Source organism: Zymoseptoria tritici, chromosome 7, assembly GCF_000219625.1.
Source record: "Zymoseptoria tritici IPO323 chromosome 7, whole genome shotgun sequence".
NCBI lineage: Eukaryota > Fungi > Ascomycota > Dothideomycetes > Mycosphaerellales > Mycosphaerellaceae > Zymoseptoria > Zymoseptoria tritici.
The window spans coordinates 2,313,162-2,331,674 of record NC_018212.1 but is presented as its reverse complement, the minus strand read 5'-3'; the positions used below and the strand labels follow the sequence as shown (position 1 = coordinate 2,331,674).

The window sequence follows — 18,513 nt, the reverse complement described above, 5'->3', positions numbered from 1 at the left end:
TGTTCAACCGATATCGGATGAACCCTGACCTAATGCTATATTGTAACACTCCCACTCAAACGATATCGGTTCGAAAACCAATAACTCCAAATATCCGGCTGTCTCGTTAAAAAACCTCGGTTGACTTTGAGGGAAAAAGAGTACAGCATCGCCTCGATTATTTCATCGACTCATCTCGAGTTCCCCGATCTCTTGTATCTAGTGTTCCGCCTATGCTCTTTCCTTCAATTAAGCACCGGAATCCCTTAGTATCCTCCTCGTGTTCCTCTTGAATGTCGGGTGTGTAAAGGTCCGGTTCGTAATGGCCTTTATTAGGTGGTGCGCATTCAAGGTATTGAAGTTGTCGTGTATCGAGGGATCCGTAGTGCGTCGTAGGATGGTAACGAACAGTCGATTTCGCTGATTCCAGCATTCCTGTTCAAAACAGAGTCGATTCCAGCGGTTGTCGTCGTTTATTATGTGTGATGATCGTGCGACCTAAGGTGATCGGTCTCCTCCAGGCCTTAGCAGGTCGAAGAGTTCCTCGGAGATGTTCTGTACTAGGTAGCACACATCTAGTTTCCACTCCTCTAAATTCGACAGGTCGCTTTTTAATGTCGAGGGGAGTGAATTAGGTAAGACATCGTGTATGTCTCTAACAATCAGTCGCACAGTTAGTGCGAGGGCAGGGTTACGCTCTTCGAAGCGTCGCTGCGGCCGGTTCATGTCTGCGATGTTAGTGGGTAGGTGTGTGTGTTTGTATTTGATGGTGTGTTTAGTGAGTTTTAAGACGTCGCCAGGTCATGAAGTTTCTGCGCTTTTTAAGACTTCTTACGGTCTGCAAGGTATCCGAGGAAAACCCGCACAAGTGCCTTATCAGCCCTAGTGCGCAGCAATTCCTTCTTCGTGCGTCCTTCTCTTATTCCGACTATTCCCATAGCTAAGGCGTGTTTCTCGAAGAGTGTTTGGCCCAACACCTTCGTGAAGATATCGGCAGGATTCTGATCTCTAGGAATGTGCAGGAAATTAACGTATCCAGCGTCAACTTGGTCTCGCGTGTAGTGAAACTGTACGCGGATGTGCTTCGTCTTTTTATGCATCTCGGGGTTGTTGGCGATTTTGATAGCACTTTAATTGTCGACTCGGATGAGGATTAAGTCCTTAGGATATCCGAAGTACGCTATCATTTCCTTTAACTAGACAGCTTCCTTTACCGCATAGTGAACTGCAGTGTATTCAGCTTCGGCAGTTAACAGTGCAACCGTAGTCTGTTTCTTGCATCTCCAGCTAACGGCGGTGCTGCCAATAGTAAATACGTAGCCTCCGATGGATTTGCTGTCTGATCGATCTCCTGCATATTTAGCGTCGCTGTATCCTACGAGGTTGTCGTCTTGTCCAGAGTACTCTAGTCCAGCGTCCAGTATTCTAAGGATATATCGCATAATCCGCTTTACGTGCTCGTGGTGTTGCGGTGACGGGTTCGAGCAGAATCGGCTGGCTATTGACACCGCGAATGAGAGGTTAGGTCGAGTTCCAAGCATCGTATACATCAAAGATCCAACTATTGATTGGTATTTAAGTCGGTCTTCTGATTTTGCGGTAAATCCTGGCTTTGTTAGCTCCTACTTTTGACTAGAGGCAAAGGGCATTGCGGCAGGGTTAGCATTAAGCAAGCCGAATCGTTCGAGCATTGCTTTTATGTGTGCCTTTTGGGTTAGTTTAATAGTGCCCTTGCTGCGGTCCCTTTCGATTCTAATGCCGAGGAAGAACTCGCACTCGCCTATGTCCTTTATCTTGAATCGATCAGAGAGGGACTGTTTGACGTCCTTAATTAATTCGAGGTCCGGTCCAGCGATAAGGAGATCGTCCACGTAGACTAGGATGAATGTAGAGTCCTTCTTGAACACTGCCTTGTTATAAACACACAGTAAGAATCTAATGTCTGACAAGGCTTTGTTAAGAGTATTGTACTAGACTCGGGGTGCTTGTTTTAGTCCGTAGAGTGCCTTCTTTAGCTTGCACACCTTGCCGTTAATCTTGGAGCCTAGTGGCAGCTCGACGTAGATTTCTTCCTTAACTTTCCCGTAGAGGAACGCTGTTTTGACGTCTATTTGATAAACGTGCTAGTTGAACTTGGCAGCGAGTGCAAACATAATCCGGTAACTTATTAGCTTTACAACAGCTGCGAAGGTTTCTAAGAAGTTAATCCCCTCTCGTTGTTCAAAGCTACGCACTACCTAGCGAGCCTTGTATCGCGTAATCTCTCCGTAAAGTCCTTGTTTGACAGTAAAAACCCAGCGACCGGATAACACAGGCGTGTGCGCGGTGCCTTTATCGACGATTTCCTAGGTATCGTTTTCTTAAAGCGATTCGTTTTCTTCGGTAATAGCCTGCTCCTACTGGGCCTTGTTACCGCAGTGTGTCGCTTCGTAATAGGTTTTTGGAACGACAGGGTTATCCTCGACCAGATGAATCTTTGTTAGCCTCTGGTCTTCGTCCTCCTTTAGCTGTCCGTCCCAGGGTGTCTTGTTATCGTCTTCGAGTTCGATGTCTAGGACTGGTATCGGTCCAGTTTGGGCTGTGAATGCGAGTAGGTTATCGTTGTTAATACAGGCGTAATTGACTATCGATGCGATCTCTATTCGACGATGCAATTAATCGGAATTGACTGTAGGGAGTCCTGGATTTGATAGCACTTCAAGTAATACCGGTGGTGCGTTAACATTCCGTGGTGGTGGAGCGATCTTCGGTAGAGCGATGGGCTGCACAGGATTCGAAATAACGTCTCCTTGACGCCCGTGTTTCTCCTACTCGACTCCGGCAGCCTAAGCCTCTATCGCCGGTGAGAGATGCTTTGGCATTGCAATAGCGTTATAAGGTAGTACGTCTTCCGGTGCGAGTGGCGCAATGTGGTCGATCTCGTTACTCGAGAATGGCGGAAACTTGAGTTCCTTAATTTCATTGTGGTTAAGCCGCACATTCTCGTCGAACAACACTTCTTTTGCGCGCTCGATCTTCCCGGATATTAGATCCTATAGTCGGAAAAGGTTGTGGCCTTTAAATCCAACAAGCACTCGAACATGCGCTCGCTCGTCGTATTTCTTCGGGAATTTTCGCTTCGGTACTAGTTTGTAGGCTCTGCAGCTAACACGGCGTATCCAATCGATATTAGGCGCTATGCCGTAAAGGCATTCAAATGGACTCTTCCAGTTGCGAAGGGCGGTTGACGGTGACCTGTTGTTAATAAATACTGCGGCCTTTATTAGCTCGGGCCACAGTTGGTTCTTTAATTGACCGTTAAATTTCATGCATCGAATAATGTTCTACAATGTCTGATGGCGGCGTTCGACGACGCCGTTTTGCTCGGATTAATAGGGTGCAGAGATTGTCCAGTTTAGTCCCGCGGCGTGCGCTACGTTAGTAATGATATCCGTGAATTCAGTGCCACTATTAGCGCGCGCATGCTTGATAATTGCGCCAAACTCTCGATGCATCCGTACTTCGAAGTCATAATAATAGCAGTAGACTTCTCGCGCCTGCTTCGACTTTAAAGTGTATAGCTACGCATAACGTGTCATGTTATCTACGATGAGGAGGTAGTATTGTTCGCTAGATTCCGAGAGCGGTAGAGGTCCTCCGAGATCTATGTGTACTTTCTCGAGGGGTTGTTGTGCGCGAACGGGCTTAGATGTAGCATGTCTCTGTTGCAGTTTATTCCTGTTGCACGCATCGCATAAGAAGGTCTTATCGATAAATTTGATTCCTTAACGGCCAAGCATTTCGCGGAGAGGTCTGTCGCCGAGATGTCCAAATCTTGAGTGCCAAATTGACAGTAGCAGTCGTTGAACAGTGTGTTGCGCAATAAAGGAGGCATTAAATGCGCGCATTATCTCTGGTTCGTTATTCCAGTAGACATTGAATGTTCGGCCGAGAGATACATCGAGTTTCCAGAGTGCGCCGTATTGTGTCCCTGTGCATATAATATCCCCGTCTGATTTGTCTGCGTTAATTTTCCGGAAGCGACAAGAGCCTTGTTCAAACGTGCATCGCGCGGCGTTCTTGCTAATACTCGAAACAGAGACTAGATTAACTGACAGTTGCGGAACGTGAATAACCTTCTTTAGCACTAAGTCGGTGTTTCCTTGCGGTCGTATCGTCGACAGGGTCACACTTCCAACGCCGAGCGCAAAGAATCCTTTACCACACCCAACTATTTCGACAGGTTTTGGTAGCGGTACGTATTCTGTGAACATCGAGCGCTCGTTGCAAACGTGCGAGGTAGTGCCTAAATCAACGATCTAATCGAACTTTTGAAAACCATTCTTTTTCACTTCGGTGTTACTCGTGTTCGGTTTGATGTCCGGAGCAATCGCTTTGTACGCTGCTTCTGCCGCCGGTGCGCTGTTCTTAGGAAATATCGTAGTAAATGATGAGGGATCGTAATCGGTGAGTTAGCTGGCGTTGTCGGTGAAAACTATTAAGAGGTCCGCAAAGTAATGTTCGTCGTCTTGAAGGTCGGTAACTGCGTCGTCTGTATTTCCGAATGTCGTAATGTGTGAACGGGGTCTTTGAATAGCATTTGAACCGGTAGCTTGACGCGGCGGTCCACTCGATTGACCTAGATTGAAGCGTTGACGCTTCCTTTCCATCATCGCCCGATACTTGTCGTCGTTTTGCTTGAAACAGTCGCCGTTGGTGTGATACGCAGCGTTCTCATGCCCTGGCTATTGACACTTAGCGTTCTTGTCTCCGACCAGCTTTCCCAAAGGTGGCCCGCTGCGAGTATCGAACGGGCGCTTTTGTCCAGCGTGCATAACTGCGTAAGATCGATTCTTAGCGGGAATAAGGTCCGGATTCGTGCTCTTCGTCATCTGGTTCCATTTGTTCTCTGCGGAGGTAGTGATATCCTCGAAGGTCAGGGGAGTGCCCTTTCCTACACCGCAGATGCTGCTAGTAAGACCGAGAGTTCCGATCCAGTTCCTGAACGGATTACCCAGTGCGCGAAGAAAACGAAGGATCTTTGAGGCCTCGTTAATGCGCATTTCGCTCCGGATGCGATTGACATCTTCAAATCGCTTCTTAAATTTATTAAGAAACTCTCCAAAAGAACGGGCTTGATCGAATGAATACGTATCCCACAGCTCGAGTTTCTCTATAAGCAGGTTAATGCCGGCTGCAGTGCTCTCACGATCGAGAATTTAGACAGCGTCTTTGATCGTGCGGACCGACGTCAATTTCAGCTGGAGGTGCGTGTCGACTGTGGCCATAAGATATCCAAGAAGTGAGTCGTTTCTTCCTGCCCACGTAGCGTGCTCAAGCATGTACTCGTTGTGTTCGAGCGTAGTTGGAGTGAGCGGTGTTTCTGGTCCTGTCTCTTGACTAAGAAACAGGCCTAAATAACCCACTTTGCGGAGGCAAATACAAAAATCACGATACTAATCGGTATAGTTCGCAGCGCCTTTCAATTTCTGGCAGTTGTCGAACGCTTTGGTGTCCTTGTGTGCTTTGTGATACGCCTCGTTCCAGAGGCGAGATCCAGTTGTGATTTTTACAGTAACTGGCACTGTGTTGGCGTTAGTAGCCCGCGGAGGTGGCATAGTGCCCGATGATGATGTTTCTGCGTCGGTTGACGCGGAGGCGCTGTTGCGCGTAGCTCTTGGAGCCATTTTTCTCGACAGTATTGTTGGACCGGCGATTGGAACTGAAGCAATGTAACGTGTAGTTTCGTCGGGAATTGGACTCGGTTCCCTTAAAAGTAGTTCGGTTAGCGAGCCTAGCGGAGTGCTTTTGACCGGTTGTTTCCCAGTTTTGTTGCTTAGTTTCTTAAACAGGAAGTCGCCGTCAGATTCTTCCGAGGAGGAGCTTAATGTGTTTGATAGAGGTTTGGCCGAGTTTCCCTAGGCTAGAGGGTTTGTATTTAATGTCTTTGAACTAGAGGCTTTTGGGGCAGCAGTTAGTATATCGGTAGTTGAAGTTGATGTAGCCTCGGTACGGCGCTTAGATTTCAGATTTTTTGGTGGGTGTACAGAATTCTTATCGCCTTGCACCCCGGACGTAGTTATTATAATTGTATTTCCCTGGTCGTCGATGTCGTCGAACGTAACGGGCTTTGGCCTCGTGACAGTTGATAATTCGAGAGATAAAAAGAGTCGCGGTTTCGATAAGCTCGAAGTAGTAGTCGATAGTAGACGTGCTGCAGTAAGTCGTTGCTGTGCTTGTCGACTGGATTCTTCGGCTTAAGCTTTTGCTTGCTGTTTTCGGTGTCGCTCGGCGCGTTTGTATTTAGCGTTAAGAAATCGTTTTCTCGCCGCCTTCTCTTCTTAAGTCTCTGTCGATAGGCGCCTAGGTGCTATAACTGAGTCCTTAAATGTCCTTGCAATGTTATAAATTGTGCGGTTCTGTGACCTTCCTAAGAAAAACTCTGTGGCGCTAAGCCTAAATAGGTTATGAAATCTATTGACTGACACTCGATGTTATGAAAATATTGCTTTAAGTCGAGATTTGTAGCAGAATCGTGTCAGGTTTCTTATCGAGGCACCAAGCAGACTAATCGAGTCGGTAACCGATGTCAGGTAACTAGAAATGACAGCATTAAGCTGTGGTCTGGACTACAGTAGTTAAAATTTCAAGGCCCGGTGTATTCTGAACCGGACTAAGGAGTCTAATAGAGCACCGACGTCGCTGTCGCCTTAAATGATAGCTTAATGTCATGAAAATCGCTGGGTCGTACTGTCGCTCTTGAAAACGATCAGACGTTAAACATTCCTTCCTCGTGAACAGCTGAGCTGCAACAAATGTAATGAAATAAATAGGAATGATAAGGGCTTATAATCATGTCGTGATATGGCAATTGATGCCGTAAAGCGCTATACCGGGCTCATAACCTGTTGAAGATTAGAGCCCATAAGATTGAATACATGACAACTACCTGCAGTGTCATATATATACGTGTTCAACCGATATCGGATGAACCCTGACCTAATGCTATATTGTAACACGAACTGATCGAGCTGCCGATACACCGCGGTCATTTCAAAAGGCAAGGATTCACCTATCTGCCGTCGCTGCTTGCTGGTCGGCAACGTGGACCGCACGCAGCTCGAAGAGGACTCTGCATCTCGTCATCACGCTAACTTCAAGAGTCTTGCATCCTGGACTCTGACACCATCTTCCCAAGGTCATCGTCGACTAGGCTGGAGAGTACGAAATTGTACGAGCAAGAACGAGAGATCTACGCCGATGAACCTCGAACAGGAAGGAGGATTTGTGCCAAAGACATACCTCCGGGGGGCCGCTCAAAGTGCGCCAGCCCTAATACGGCTTTGGGATCGACAATCGGATTTTGGTAGGGTTTACTACTAAAACAACGCGTTGTTGCCTACATTAGTATCGTTAGTAGCAATGTGAATATATTAGTGAAAACTATGTTTATAGCTCGGCGCGTTTAAAGGTGTTGTTAATCGCTCTCGCTGTCGCTTTTAACGTGCAGGTAGTTATTAAACTTGTTGTTACTACCGTTCAGAGCTATGCGCTCTACAAGGTCTATATAGTCCGCTGCCCTCGCAATTCTGCTACAGATATAGTCTATTTTACGCCCTTACTAGACCTTCGTAACCTTATCGTAAGCATAAGTAATAGTAGCTACGTTGTTAGTAGTTATCGTATATTTCTAGTCCCTAAGGAGTACCTCTTTATAGTAGTAAACGCTCTTAATTAGATGCAGGTCTAGTAAGTTTAGTAGCTACTGCTTAATAAACTAGATAGCTATATCTTTAATATAAGGAGCTAGTAGTCGTAGTGCTTTTACATAGCTACTAAGGTTGTCTTTAGTAATTATTACCGTCCTTTTAGGGCACTCCTTCTTTAATTAAAGGTAATAGGGAAATAATAGCTCTATATAAATAAACACCGCGTACTATACGAAGTCTATACTACTACGTTTATTAGCTCTTACAAACTCGGTCGCTAAAGGCTATATTATCGTAGGTAAGATCTTAGCTCTACGTTAACTAGTGCTAGTGCCCCTTATACCTTAAGAACGAGCAAGACGACGAGCGGCATTGTCCTCGTCTCGTTCGCGCTATGCCTTACTTAAGCGGCGGTGTTTACGAGTGCCCTTAATAAGAGCGCGTAAACGAGAGTTCTATGCCCTCCTATCTAGCTGCTCTACTAGCTTCTTTATCTCCTTTTTAACGTGCTCTAAGGTGTCCTATGTCTCTAGTATCTATATCTTTATCGGTCTCTTAACGACGTTACTAATGTACTCGCTAGCCGCGGCCTACTATATAAGAACGACCGCGACCTTCTCGTTATTACCGTAGGGCTACTCTCCTTCGAGGCATAAGATGTACGTATTTAGTAAGCCTCCGAGGAGCAGCTTCTTCTCGTCGACTATAATAAAGAGCGGTAGTAGTAGCAGCTAAGTAAGCTTAGTAGTAAGGTATTCGTAGTAATCGAGGCGGTCGTCCTTATTCGGTTATAAGAGGTGTTGCTTACGTAGTAAACGTCTACGAACGATCTTCTTCTAGCGGCGGTTAATATTACCGGCAACGTATCGCTCGTTACGGAGGACATTAAGGACCTATTAATTACTTAGAAACTATATGCTATACTAATCTACCGGTCTTATATTACTATCGATCTAACTAAGAGGTTAACGCTACTTTAATAGTCGACTAAAACTATAAGGAAGCTTGTTCCTTAAGACCTCTTCCTTTGTAATCTTACCTACGTTTATCGCATCTTAAATGCCTCTATTAGCTACTATAGTCTGCTTAAGACGAGGGTAGATGTCGTTAATAGCCTCTCGGACGATACGTAAGAGTAAGGAGCCGGGCTTAACTCGCGCTAGAAGTCCTCGCTTTAGTGCTAGTATTCGTAGATCGAGTTTAGTACATTTAAGGGTATTATCTACGTTCTTCTTAGCTAGTATCTCTTACTACGTAAGTCTTAGGCACTCTATAAAGATAGCCTTTAAGGTACGTACAATAGTGTAGTAGCATTTCTTTAATCTAGTGCTAATAGTTCTGTTTAATAAGCTAGCTCCGTAGAGCGTAAGAGTAGCACCTTTCTTAGCATATATAAGGTACTTATAGGCCGGCGACGAGGAACACCTGTACGTGGTGCCGGCTACGAACCTACGACGACATCGTCGTCGTAGAGCCAAGTTTCCTCCGGAGGATTGGAGAGGCCGTCGATCCCTCTTCCCTTACAAAAACAATACGACCTAGAGGTACACCTCCCCTCGAAACACAAGCTACAACAGAACAACAGCACGATTCGAACGAATAGCTCTCTACGCTACGAACAAGAAGAAGAAGAAGAAGAAGAAGAGGCAGTCCACTCTGTCCTATACGCGCACCTCCTCGAAATCCGAATCGAAATCGCATGTCCCTTCTCTAGTAGAGACGTCGTTGCCCTCGAAAGGAAGCATACATACACTTTAAAGAGCTGGAACTCGGTGGAATCCACAACTCTGCGATTAACCTGCGTTGTCGTAGATAGAACTGCTACTACGATACCACAAAGGCATATTAAGGACAAGAGAAAGAGACAGCGGGTTGGATAGCTGCTTGCGTAGCTGCTTGCGCAGCTTGAGCTGCTTGCGCAGCTACGTCGCTCCTGCACTGCTTTTTGCACTGCAATGCATTTCCTCCTCTCTCTTTCGAATTCGCAGCGTGCGTGCGAAGCGGAAGGATCCGCTGAAAATTCTGCAAAAGCTTGGCGCGAAAATTCTGCAGCCTTAGGCTGCAACACTGCAGCCCCGGCTGCACGACACTCGTTGGATTTCCTTTGTTTTGCGCTGCTTTTGAAGTCCTTCGGTAGATTCTGCTTTGCAGATTCTACCTTAGGCACGGGGTCTCCCCTAAGGTTAAAGAATACCGAAAAATCTGATTGTAACTAGATCTACTGCTTTGCCTTTATAGCAAAGCCGTCCTACATAGTCTTGGACTCCGAAAGGACGTAAATGGAACAAACAAACAAACAAAACAATAAGGTACTTATAGCTAGAAACTATTATAACGCGATAGCAGGATCAAAGGAGAAGACACTAAAGACTCGTTTACAATTTAGCACGTTTAATTGCATAGTGTAGTAGTAGTGTAATTAATTATCTAAGATGTTGTTAACACGAGGGAAATACTAACGGCCGGCGCCCTCTTATCTAGTGACCGGCGCCCACTAATATCAGCTGTAATATGCGCTATCTTTTACAGCTCTTCTGCGTATCGACTACTAGCTGCGCAGCCTTAGCTTCCTCGTCCCTCGGTCGCGGCTTTGCTAACGACAATAACATAGTTTTACGACTGGACGAACGACGAGGTGTCCGCGACCGACACCCCTCCGCTGTTAGGGGATAGTCGTTCCTCCTATACCCCTACTCCAGGCCGCGAGGGGGGCCCCTCGGATCGCTCCCTAAGAGACGTAATGCGATATGCGTAGGTAAGCAAAAGCTGTGTATTATACGCATATCGATAGTTAAGATTGCACGTCGATATCGATGGGCGCCGGTCACTAGATAAGAGGGCGCCGGCCGTTAGTATTTCCCTTAACACGAGAGCTGGAGTAAACAAGTGACGTAGTGGCGCACTTTGAGCGGGGGAACGGAGGTACCTCGGCCGTCATCGCGCTGCCGGAGTCTTTGATTGGTCGGCTTGTACGCCTCCGCATTTCGAAAGTCGGGAAGCTTTGAAGATGGCGTCCGCCACTGTCGATCTTCAAGGAGAACGATCGGCGTGGCACTTTCCCAGATCGGACTTTTCGGCTTCCTCGTGGGATTCCTGTGCGATCGCAATACACATGGCATTCGCCGTGCAAGGGAGATATAAGCATGATTCGACCTCATGTCCATATTCCTGTGGCGTGAAGTGCGTTATGTTCTTATTGTATGCCTCCGCAGTAACAACATTGCCCTTTCCGCACGAAACATCATCTTGGACCCTTGGTCATCCGCTCAGCCGCTACCCAGATCACGCCAAAGAATTGGGGCACTCCACATGACGTCTCTATACGAGCTGTGAAGATGTCAATCGATCGATCCAATCGATGCGGATCGATTACATTTCACGTCCTGGAAAAGGCAAGCTTCCGCGATTTTGGCGAGAGTGTCATCTAGTCCGCCAGCCTACCGTTTGCGGCAGTCGTAAAACCGCAACTACAGGCGACCATCACCTCGTACTCTTTCCGACAAACGAGGGACCAAGTGGGGGCTGTGAACGATGGTCTTACCCCAACCGCACAGAGCGTGAGCTTGGGTATACGTCAAATCCGGGTATGACAATGTGCAAGACACTACATAAGTACCCCAGCATTCCCCACGTTTCTCCCCACAATCTCTTTATCCTTCTTAGACCACTATACCACCACCATGAAGTCCCTCACCCTCCTCTCCCTCCTCGGCACGACCGCCCAAGCCTTCCCATGGGTCCAAAATGTCCCCGGCGTGGACAACTCCATGCTCTCCTCTCTCAATCGGCGACAGCAAAATCCTGCACCAGGTCCCGGCTCCGCTCAAACCTGCCCTTTCAACCCAAACCATGTCAACGCTCCCGAGGTGACAGACCAATTCCCCTACAACAACGCCAGAAAAGGTGGACGGGGAAACGAAAAGGGCGGCTACCTTGTCCCAGCTCCCTTCGACAACGTGCATCGCTACATCCCTCCGACAGCACGAGACATTCGGTACGTCCATGACACAATCTCCTATACCTACCAACACGAGCGCTAACTTCCCTCCCAGCGGCCCCTGCCCCGGCCTCAACGTCGCCGCAAACCACGGCTTCCTCGCCCGCGACGGCATAACCACCTTCGCCGAGCTCGTCAACGCCCAACAAAACATCTACAACGTCGGCTACGACCTCTCCCTCCTCCTCGCCTTCCTCGGCCTGCAAGCCGACGGAGACCTCGTAACAACCAAACTCTCCATCGGCTGCGACGCCACAACCCGCACCTCCATCGCGCCCTTACTCACCGGCTCACAACCCGGTCTTGCCGGCCACAACAAATTCGAAGGCGACACCTCCCTCACCCGCAACGACTTCTTCACCGGCGGCGGCGACAACTTCTCTTTCAACCGCACCCTGTTCGACATGATGTCGTCCACCACAGGCGGGAATTTCAACCGCGAAAACCTCGCGGTCTACCGCAAACAGCGCTACGACCAGTCCGTCGCGGAAAACGCCAACTTCTTCTTCGGACCCCTCGCGCTCCTCCTCTTCGGCGCCGCCTCGTTCCTCTACGAACTCATGCCATCGGGATCGAGGAACTACGCTCCCGACCAGGAAACCATGAATTCCTTCTTCATCGACGAACGCTTGCCGTCCAACTGGATCAACCGCGTCGAACCCTACTCCAACGGCGACGTCGTCCGGGAGATTCTGGCCATGTACCTCGAAGCGCCCGTTCTCTTCGGTGGCAACACCGCTCAAGGGAAGTTTTTGGGCCTCGACTTCGGCGCGATCAAGGAGGGGAAGTTGGACGCGGGGATTGAGGGGCCGGCGTTGACGTGTTTGCTGTATCAGCTTGCGTTGGGGAATGTGCCGAGTACGTTGAATGGAGTCGTGACGCCGGTGGTTGAGACTTTAAGTGGAGTGTTTTCGGTCGTGAGCAAGGAGTTTGCGAATTTGGGGTGTGCTAGGCCGGTGACGAAGTAGATGGGGGAGTAGGAGGGAGGATGATGTTGGAGAGCACTGAGGAGAAGATAATGACCCGTGAAGACGATTGATGCGGATTGACATGCTGCTGGGATAGAGATAAGCTACATAGAATGAAAGACGGACGATGGATATCAACATTTCACTCGCACTATTATATGCAGTGGGGGAGGTGTTCGCTCTATTTTTCATCTATAACTGGCGAAGATGCAGTTTATAGAAATCGTCTTTTGGGAGGGGTTTTATCCACTGTGCATATAAGCAGGCAAGTACGCAGTCCGAGAAGGATGTTGGGCGTCCGACGGCCCAGAATCCCGGAGTCGAAGTGAAAGAGCTTCAAAAACAGTGAGCGTTCGCCCGAGCGAATTTCGTGCAGGAAAGATGCTACATTATTAAGGACGCCGCCAACTGCTGAACTCGTATCGTTTGTTCCTCGTGGCGTTTGAAAGTGAAACAACATGTCGATCGTCACCTTCGGCATAGTCGGACTTCTCATCGTCCTCATTATCTGATTCGCCTTACTCGTCAACGCAACCGTGGCCGTAGTCCTCAAAATGGTACTGATCAACAGGCTAGTGATACCACCACACGACCTCACCTTCTGGCTTGGAGTCCAATCCAACGTTTAGCTTGTGATACGAGTCGTGAACGTTAAATTAGTCTAGCTGAGCATTGTCGATAGAGTTTCCGACTTTCGAGGAGCTCACGGCCGGTACGCTCGAAGCAGGGGACATCATTCTCTACGTGGCCTTGTCTTCGTTGATGCGGAGGTCAAAGATACCCTCCATGTGTTGCATGAAATTGCCGAACTTTCGCTGTTTTATGTAAGTCGACGTCCTCTTTCTCGATGGGACGTTCGTCGAACGCTCGACGACGACGGGTTAAGCAGTTGGCTGACCAGTGGATGACGACTTGTTGAAGATCCACGCTTGACGCTTAGGCTTCGGCACGTGAGAAAGAGGGTGCCCACGAAGCTCAATCAGACTGTGACCGCAAAGCGCTGCTTGTCGGTATTGCTGAAGCTCGTATGCTCTCGTCCTGGAGTTGCGGACCCGCAGTTCTAATATGCCGTTTCGCCTCGTCGTGCCCTTCGTTTCGCTGCTGCCGCGTTTTGCTTTCGATTTCAGACATATAATGCCATTGCTCGCGTCGAATGGGTAAGGCCTGGCCACGAGTTTGTGAGCAGGCTTTCGATATCGCTTGAAAAATGGCTTGCTGGTTCGAGAAAGTCAGGTATAGATGGACATCGCCGGCATCGGCATCGGCATCACCTGGGAAGTATAGATTCCAGACACGACATCCTTCAAATGCTTCAACCTTCAAATGCTTCAAACCTCGCGTCAATCTCGCGTCAATCTCGCGTCAGTCGCTGTATACCAAGCGGAGTGCCGACTACTGATCAGAGGGGTTGTAATATCTATGTAGGTCCTCTACCTGCGATCGAATCAGCAGAACTCACGAACGACTGCGAAGTAAGCTTGAAGCGTATGTGATTATTGTATTAGTATGCTATGCAGCAAAAGCGCGCAAAAGTAAGCAGTCTTCCCAAGCGCCGACTCCAAGCATGTGAGCAGCAACAATCCTGCGGCCGATCAGAAGTTCGATCCCTCCATTCATCGTGATCCTCAAGTTCCGGCGTCCGTGGTACGGAGCTGAGCGTGCCGTCATGTCTGTCAGATCGCAGCGAATACTTTCGAACGCAGCGATATCCAAGTCTCAAAATCATGCTCGAACCTCCGGAGCCACTCAACGTCCTACTTCTTACTTCTTGTGGAATTTGGGTCTCCCACCTTTCATCCTCCTCACAGCTTCGGCCGCTGCTCCTCCTTCGAACTCAAATCCTCTCGGCCCACCGGTGCCAGCAGCAGAGGGTGGATGAAGGTGCTTGGCAACGCCGTCGTCTTCCTTGTCGTCGTCCTCGTTGTCGCTCTCGTCGATCACCTGCTCTGAGGTAGCCATGGGCGTGGAGAAGGTATCTTGAGTCTGGCTTTGAGCCGGTGCTGTGGGTGAGAGCCGATGGTTGGAGACGGTAGCGTGTTCGCGCGCGGCTTTTGTAGGCGATGGGTCGCAGGACGGAGGGAGGGTACATCGCTTGAGTCGCGGAGTCGGGTCCTGGAAAGCTGGCTCTTCATCTTCGTCGATGTCGTTCATGAGATCATCGATATCAGCCTGCGAGGCGCCGCTCGTCCCGATCATCTTGCTTACGTTGCCTCCAGCGTCCTCGGAGGCAAGCTGCTTGCTCGGCGTCTCGATCTGCGGAACATTCTGGGCCCAGCGCTTGTCATCGCGGACCAAGTACCCACGAATTCCAGCTAGTGCCTTCTCCGCGGTCTCCCACTTCGAGTCGATAAAGCTCTCCATCATGTTAAAAGCTCCGACGACGCCTTCGAGGAGCTCTTCGTCCTCGCTGCCCTTGATGTCCCACTTCATCAGGTTTGGCAACCTGCCTTCGTGGTAGAGATGAAGCCACTCTTTGAGGTTGGTCCAGTTGGGCGAGTATGTGACTGCGAGCTTGATGTCTCCTCGTGGCGCTTGTGCGGTGGTCGAGATATCCTTGAACGGCTTCAGGCGTTGCAGCTGAAGCTGTTGTCCCTTCTTGAACCCATCCTTGACGACGGTTTTGTTATCCTCCATTGCCCACCAGTTCGTGCAGTCCTCTTCACCTCCGGCAAGAACGATCGGCATCGCCACTGCATTCCCGCGGTGCATGATTGCCTGCTCGTACCACGGCAGAAGTTTGCTGGCGTGGAAGTTTTCCACCTTCACTTCGAAGCTGTTGACCACGTAGTAGAGCGGCACGGCCTCCTTGCGAGTGGCGCGGCATACCTGGAGAAGGGCAAGATCGTTGGCGGCTTCGCGCTCTGCTTCGGCGGTTGGAGAAATGATCAGGGGTTCGTCATGGCGCAGAACTTTCGCGAAGATGCGGCGTTGGACGAGAGTTGGCATGTTGAGGAGGTGGCCGCGAGGGAAGTTGTCGGCGATGTCTTTGTTGTGAGCTGCCTAGAAAATGTTAGCTTGCCGTCTCATCCTGCGGTTTCGAGGAACTCACGTTGCGCTCAGGTCGCTGTCCGCTGGAGTTCCATCCGCCCAGATCGCTGACGTTGTCCAGATCATTTTCGGCCAGCATTATTGGCGCTTCAACTCGTGGACGCACGCTCTGGTGTTGTGGCAGCTCGTCGTCGTCCTGTTCCGCCTTGCGCTTGACTGCTGCTTTGCCGAACAACATCGTGTTTGCTGGGCTTGTTGTAGCTGAATCCGGTTGAGGAGAGTGTTCGGAAGTGGGGGAGAAAAGATCGAAGTCGGTAGAAGAGGAGACGAAGTGTCCATGAAAATCGGCGTCGTGAATCAGACGGGTGACTTGGGCATGTCTCGCGCGGATGGCGCTAAAACATTTAGCGCGTCAAGTGAGACATCAGCAAACATCCCGCTGTGCAGGATTCTGAGACTCTCTCCGATACGCCATCCTTTGCAACATCACCACTCTCAAAACAGGTCCAACAAACCAGGCGCCCCGTTCAATACACCACATTCTCAATGGCAGCATCAACGCAGAACGAACCAGGCTCTGGCCCCAACGTCCGCAGCTTCGATATGGACATTACCTTCCGTGTCCGCGCTCGCAAAGGGGATTCGAAGCATGCCTCCTACTCCGGCCATACAATGACAAGGACTCCGATGCAAGAGTCCCGAAGCACGAGAATCACAAATCGCCGCACCTCGTACCCACAGCGGATGCAATTGCGACAAGCCAGACAGCACAACGAAAGCAGCAGACTTCTCCGCCTGTCGCCAGAACTCCGCAACCACATCTTCGAACTCGTTCTCGTCGACGACGAGCAAGTCTTCATCGGTGCCAACACGACTCTGCCAGGCCTGCTCTCCACCTCCTCCCAAATTCGCGCCGAGACACATCTCATGTTCTGGCAACGAAACGAGTTTGTCTGGCAAATCTCCGACTACAACGCCGCCAATCTCCAACGTTTTACCACAAGCGATCTCTACGTCTCTTTCGACAACGTTGCTCGTACCAGAACGTATCAAGTGCGAGTCCTGGACCAGCCGAATTGGCGCAACCTGCTTGCTTGGCTGTATGCCGAGCATTCCGCCACTACCCGCGAGACTTTCAAAATCGTGTCGAAGCGCCCACCCCGGGAATTCATACGTATCGTCACTCTTCTGAAGGATACGATCTCGTCGAGGGAGATATGTTGGAAAGAAGATAGTCTTGCCATATCTCGAGCGATTCAGCGGAATGGTTTGGCAAGCTGTGACGAGAGATGGGGCAGGGAGGACTACTTCGCAGAGTTCAGGACGGATAAATGGAAAGAGCTCTGAAAGAGCAGATCGACCGTGACCGACTGGCAGCTCACCACGAAGCATGCCGAGCGCGGCCTTCTATACTCGCCGTCTCAGACGACTGCGAGATACCATGGACCATCAGGATTCATCGTATGGGCTTCCTGTCTCAGAACGAGGCTTCCAGCGTCTCGAGAACTACAGCATACGGAGCAACATATCGGCCAGATGGAGAACTAACGACTGCACATTGGCAAGATCGGAATGTTGCCGACGAATTGTGATTCCGCGTTGCTCACCGCAAGCGACCTCCGGAGCTTCATACATGACCAGTACGCTTTTTGATAGCATCGGATGCTTGTCAGTAATTCAGTACGCACAGAATCTGCAAATCGATTCACGATACTGGACATTGTTGTCAAAGCTCCACACAGCACAAAGAACAGTATGAAAATTGCTCGCTTGCCTTCGTACCTCTCATGGCTCACGGTGCTTCTACACGGGGTCCTGGAAACACACATCACTCGATCCGAAACCGACTTTCCAGTGTGTCCGTTGCTGCAAAGTATCTTCTGCTACGATGTCAGCGCTGTTGGCAGAAGGAACCAGGTATGCGATCCGACCCTTTGCTTCTCGCCGATGCGGCGATGTCCACAGGTGGAAATTATGCTGCTCCTGTGGAGACTCCGTGAATACGCTCCTCGCCAAGGCAGGAGCTCGCCATAGATGCTCTAGGTTATGAGGCGAAGCGGAGTACATAGCACGTGCGTCTTCAATATAGATCTCTCCAGTCGTGTCGTACAAACTCAGGTCCTTACACTCCTGCAATATTCGTCTTGTGCAATGCTTCGTGCCAATCGTAGAAGTTCCCTCATCCCGGTCCATCTCTGTCCACGACCTGACTGACCAGTACTGACTTCCGATTCGTCATACTCATCATCCATAGCTTCCTCTGTTGTCTCTCCGTAGCATCTGAAGGGTTTAGTCCGGGAGTCTCGCCGCCTTTGTCTCCTTTCTGTTTGACCTCTGACCTCCTCGAACTTCTGTTTCGTTCCACGGAGCACAATTCCTCCGAAAATAGCTGTTCTCCCTAGTATCCCCGATTGTCATCAGAAGGTCTCCGAAATTGAGCCGTCTTCCTTCGGCAAAGATATTCCCCATGGAATGAAAGTTCGTTGGCTGGAAGTCTTTCCGGACGTACAATTCCCTCTACCTACAGCATCGATTTAACTTGAGATCTGCAACAGTATCCGGTCTGCGATTTTGTAGCCGCTTCGATTGGTGCCTGGTCTGGCAGTAGCTACCAGCTGGCGGCCGTTCTTGGGCTATACAGCACGCCGCCTATAGCAAGTACTGGAGGCGAAAAGCACTTCGTCGATGTTGATTGAGATTCATCAAGGGCTCGGAACTGGATCAAGCAACCTTCACAACGAATTGCAATCATCCGATAGCTCCGCCGCCGTTGGTCGTCGGTGTGGCTGAGCGCCAAGGTCCGCAATATCGACACGGCTCGAACACCTGATTCATCACGCTCATCGCCGAGATACATTGAACGTGAGGCCGGCAACGATTCTTGGATCATTGA

General features: G+C 49.6%; 3 protein-coding genes across 3 annotated transcripts; 2 read left to right on the top strand and 1 right to left on the bottom strand.

The window, feature by feature from the left end:
* Positions 1-11,344: 11,344 nt before the first annotated feature.
* MYCGRDRAFT_74298 (uncharacterized protein) lies at positions 11,345-12,632 on the top strand (the record flags this gene model as incomplete). The annotated part of the gene is made up of 2 exons (XM_003850923.1): positions 11,345-11,661; positions 11,720-12,632. 2 exons carry the CDS (start codon positions 11,348-11,350, stop codon positions 12,630-12,632), a joined length of 1,227 nt encoding a protein of 408 aa, XP_003850971.1.
* A 1,417-nt stretch (positions 12,633-14,049) lies between these two features.
* On the bottom strand, positions 14,050-15,759 carry MYCGRDRAFT_94789 (uncharacterized protein; the record flags this gene model as incomplete). Its single annotated transcript, XM_003850846.1, has 4 exons — positions 14,050-14,066; positions 14,423-14,871; positions 15,058-15,632; positions 15,682-15,759. 4 exons carry the CDS (start codon positions 15,757-15,759, stop codon positions 14,050-14,052), a joined length of 1,119 nt encoding a protein of 372 aa, XP_003850894.1.
* Positions 15,760-16,166: 407 nt separating this feature from the next.
* Positions 16,167-16,967, top strand: MYCGRDRAFT_94788 (uncharacterized protein; the record flags this gene model as incomplete). The annotated part of the gene is made up of 1 exon (XM_003850924.1): positions 16,167-16,967. The coding sequence occupies one exon, from the start codon at positions 16,167-16,169 to the stop codon at positions 16,965-16,967; it is 801 nt and encodes a 266-aa protein (XP_003850972.1).
* Between the last annotated feature and the right edge of the window lie 1,546 nt (positions 16,968-18,513).